This window comes from Monopterus albus, unplaced genomic scaffold, assembly GCF_001952655.1.
Source record: "Monopterus albus unplaced genomic scaffold, M_albus_1.0 scaffold45.1, whole genome shotgun sequence".
NCBI classification, from domain to species: Eukaryota; Metazoa; Chordata; class Actinopteri; order Synbranchiformes; family Synbranchidae; genus Monopterus; species Monopterus albus.
In genome coordinates this window covers 2,356,026-2,360,601 of record NW_018127925.1, presented here as the reverse complement: position 1 = coordinate 2,360,601, position 4,576 = coordinate 2,356,026, and the positions used below count along the sequence as shown (strand labels likewise).

At 39.4% G+C, this 4,576-nt stretch overlaps 1 protein-coding gene across 1 annotated transcript in view; it reads left to right on the top strand.

Moving 5' to 3' along the window:
• Positions 1-3,676, top strand: part of ttc12 (tetratricopeptide repeat domain 12) — a 20,390-nt gene extending 16,714 nt beyond the window's left edge. The window contains exons 19-21 of the mRNA XM_020600227.1: positions 1,009-1,108; positions 1,359-1,587; positions 3,194-3,676. Coding sequence (XP_020455883.1) covers positions 1,009-1,108; positions 1,359-1,587; positions 3,194-3,263 — 399 coding nt within the window. The 3' untranslated portion in view covers positions 3,264-3,676. The remainder of the gene's footprint in view (positions 1-1,008; positions 1,109-1,358; positions 1,588-3,193) is intronic.
• The last annotated feature ends 900 nt before the right edge of the window (positions 3,677-4,576 follow it).

The following is a 4,576-nucleotide window of genomic DNA, read 5'->3' as shown; positions in this document are numbered from 1 at the left end:
TGTGACAAAATCCAGAAGAAAATGGACAACATCAAACAAGCAATAAAACTAATCAGTACAGTGACCCGTAGCGCCGTCCAGAGCGGAGAAGTTCAAACAGTCTGTGTCTAGGGTGTGAGGGCTCTGCAGAAATCTTCTCTGCTCTCCTTTTGACCCAAGATGTGTACAGGTCCTGGCACTGATGATTCTTTCTGCAGTCCTGACTGTCCGTTGGAGTCTGTTCCTGTCCTCTTTGGTTGCTGAGCCAAACCAGACAGTGATGGATGTGCAGAGAACAGACTCGATGATTCCTCTGTAGAACTGTATTAACAGCTCCTGGGGCAGGTTGAACTTCCTGAGCTGGTGCATGAAGTACATCCTCTGCTGTGCCTTGGTGATGGTGTTGATGTTGGACATCCATGTCAGGTCCTGGGAGACGGTGGAGCCCAGGAACTTGAAGGACTCTACTACTGATCCAGTGCTGCTGAGTATAGCGAGGGGGTGGGCTCTTCCTAAAGTCCACTATCATCTGCACTGTTTTGAACGTGTTCAGCTCCAGGTTGTTTCAGCTACCCCCAGCTGTTCAACTTCTTGTCTGTACGCCTACTCATCACCGTCTTGGATGAGACCGATGACTACTGTATCATCTGTGAACTTCAGGATCTTTACAGAGGGGTTTCCTGAGGCGCGGTCGTTAGTGTAGAGGGAAAACAGTATCTGGATAGTCCAAGTATTGCAGGATGTAATGCAATGCCATGTTGACTGCATCATCCACTGACCTGTTTGCCTGGTAGGAAAACTGCAGGGGGTCCACAGGTGTTTCATCAGTTCATCAAAATTCAATTTATCACAATACAAAAATGCCACAAAATGTATCATTTTGTTTAAGGATATGTATGTATATACCGTGTGGCCTCCATACACCAGCAACTTAATATTTTTTCTAAATAAGACAGCCTAAGAGAATGTAAGTCAATATACGCATTATAGTTTTTAATGTCATTGTTATTTCTCTTTCTGCTTATCCAGGGAACAGGGCAGACCATCACTAAGTATGCCATTAAGACCCTGACAGTGTGTACTGCTGCCAGTCACGTGGCACGAGAGGAGCTGGTGAAGTCTGACAAAAGTGAGAAATGACTGACATGTTAGAATAACTTTTACAAGCTCCCTCATTAGTCCATGAATAACATCTGATGGTTGACCTAACCTACAGTAATATGCAAATCAAGAGTTTGTGTTTATGTGTATGTGCAGTATGTGTATATGTTTCTACATTCATATGGATGTGTGTGTTCAGCACATTTGTTGACTCACGTGTTAATGTATTTAACAGTGTTATTCTTTTCCTATCCTTATTCCTGTATTTTTCTACACAGAACTGTCGATTTTGCGTCATTTGCTGAGCTCCAGCTGTGATGAGATGGTGTTAGGAAATGCAGCGCTGTGCTTGGCCCACTGCCTCGAGTTGCCAGGAATTGCCAACAACCTGCTAGGCACTGATATTGTATTGCTGCTACTGCGCCACGCTGCAGGGGATGCTAAGAGGATGGCTGTGCAGCAGAATGCAGCGATTGCTCTGGGGAAGCTGTGCTGGTCTGAGCCCAGGTGCCTGCTCACTCTACTCTATAAACCACATGCTGTTGATTTACATTTGAGAAACTAGCCTGAAGGAGCATTAATAGACTAGATGAAATAATATTGGTAATGAGCTAATGTGATGCTGTGAAGCCTGACCTGAAATATTCAAATTTTTGTGTTTTATATTAATATGTGTACCTCAAAATCAGTATGATTGGCTAACTATTCTAATGCATGGTGATAGCTGTCACCTCCCCCTGGTTTCTTAATATTTGCAGTTGGTTTATTGCCTATAATTATGATAAATAAATGGACAGATAGTGAGCAACAGACTAAGCTGTGTCTTTACTGCACTGAAAGCATATTTAAACAGTCTAGAAAAGAGGAGAAAATGAAAAAGAGAACAAGAGCAGCAGGTCAGAGAGAATTTTTACTTTATTACATTGCTTTTGACTTGGATTTGGATTCTGTCCATAGTAATTGTTTATTATTGTTATTATTATTATTATTATTATAGTGCTGCCTGTTTTTGCATTACAACTAAGGATTTTTTTCAGTATGTATTAGTCTGACTGTTTTCTCAATCTTTTCGTCATCAAAATGTCACAAAATGGTGACAATTGCTCAGTGTAATTTCCCATAGCCAGGCTGATGTCTTCAAAATGCTTCTTTTGTCAAACCAACCATCAAAGACCCAAAGATGTTAGAAGAATGTTTGACCTTTTTGCTTAAAGAACGAGTGTCGATCAAAAGAGCTGCTGATTCATTTTTCATTGATCAGCTAATCACATAACTGATTCATTGTTTCAACTTTGTTTTATGAGAATGTACTCAATTATTTATTTGGAATTTTACACACCTGTAAAATATTTGCACAAGCTCCAATTAACATCTTATGCAAAGTACTGTACTATGTATTATAGGTACAGTACGTACTACACAAAAGCCACATGTGTTCCTTTTTTCCCTTTCAGTGTTTCCCTTGGGTTTTTATTTAGAAAGGGTTTTATTTTGTCGTGCAGCATCATGGATGCTTTTATTTCTAGACTACAAGTTGAGCCAAATAAAAGCTGATCACATGCATAACTGAACAATGATGTTTTGCTGCTGTGGGAAATCTTTCATGTACTGTGGTGCCTCTCTGATTATGTGAGTATGATTGTTCTGTTGTGGTACTGAGTAGCAGTCGTAGTATTATAATAATGGAAGACAGCAGCAACCAGTATGTCTCTTTGTTCCTAGGAAGATTTTTCCTCCAGGCTAACGAGCTCTGTATGTTGATCTGTAGCTCTCACACATTGTTGCTGTGTTTTCTGGTAAATGGATGGAAAGTTCCTAGAGCTTTATTGACATGATGCAAAATGTAAAGAATCAATGTGGGATACTTGATTAGGTCAGTCTTAATGTTGTCTGTAGTGTGGGGAATGCTTTAGGGTGAACCCCCTCCGCTTCCGGGCTTGCAAAGAGAGAGAAAGGGGGAGAGAGAGAGAGAGAGAGAGGGAGAAGGATAACCAGAATGATAGGGTGGGTGGGCTTATTGAATGAATGGGGAGGCAGAAAGTAGTATATTAGAGGCATGGTCCTGCTCCTGAATTTGAGATTGCTAATCTTCTCTTTTTTTTTTCATTTCCAGACATATGAATAAACTTCGAGAACTACATGGCCTTGAGATCCTGCACTCCTGTGTGAAGCTCATCACATGAACCCATGGCAATATAATCTTGTTGTTTGTCATGAGTCTTGTTCTATTCTGGATTCTCTTTTAGGTCCTGGTAGTAATGTCTACCGGCTGACTGTTTCCTAAGGGTCTCAGAGCCCTGCTGGGTTTCTATTCTTCAGACCCACTGAGTGATTTATGAACTAGTAGAATCAATTCTGTAGGTAATTGTAAGCCAGTGTAAGGATTTAAGATTTTTTTTTGTTTTGGTGGAAGAATGTTAAAGCTGCCTTGTGCTATATGTCTTTTATTAGATTAAAATATCATTCATATTTTCAATCCAAATATTTGTCCTGAACTGTCAAAAATACACAAATATACAGTATGACAGAATGCATTGCTTAAACAAAGAAGCTACAAACTGCAGCATTAACCAAATAAATCACAAGTTCTAATAAACAAATGTGTCTTAAATGGTCAGTTTATTTTGTGCTGGCCTTTTGATATTTCTCTTGTTTTTTTTGGCTATTTAGATGTATGGTTTGTCAGTTTTTTTCATTTCATTTCCTGAAAAGTTCATTTGAATTCTGTGTGTTAAACTCCTCTATTTCATCTGTGTTTGGATTCTGGGAAAGGAGAAATCATCTCAAAGGAAACACATTTGCATTTTAAAGACTGTTTACAGTTAGACTGGGTTTGGAGTCCACAAGATCTGCACGCTTTTGAAATATGAGGATCACTTGTAAACTTGCAGAGACATGTGGGCCCAGGAATTTAGTGTGTGACTTTTCTAGACAACAGCTCTAGATTGTTTGAGATAATAATATAATAGATTAGTGCATCACAGTGCTGCTCTCACTGCCTGAATGTTAAACCCAGCTGCTGTAAGAGAAGGTCAGAGCTACCTCAGAGCTAACTCTGCTAGCATGATGCTTGCACACCCACTGTGAGGGCTTGCAAGGTTGTACTGAGAGAGACAAGTGGGACAGGAATGATGTTTGCTTTTTACCTGACATATAATAAAGAAAAATGCTATAAGGGCCACAGTATTATAGTACATTAGTATTTACTTGTCAAATAATTAGGCAATTTAAAAAAATAACCTAAAGTCCAAAGGGTGCATTGAGGGCAGTGGTTACCTCTTGACCACACCGAATTTTTGTGGACTTTTATCATGGAGGGGTTTATTTTCTAAGGTTAAAAGCCTGTACATTTCAGTATTCTGTAATTCAAATTCAATTTAGAACTTCATACTGCGCAGTAAAATACCTTATGTCCTAGGACATTTGTACTATTTATAGAGAAATGTTCTCAGTTACTCAAGCTGCTGTATTTTGAGTTTATAGCAGGTATTTCTGT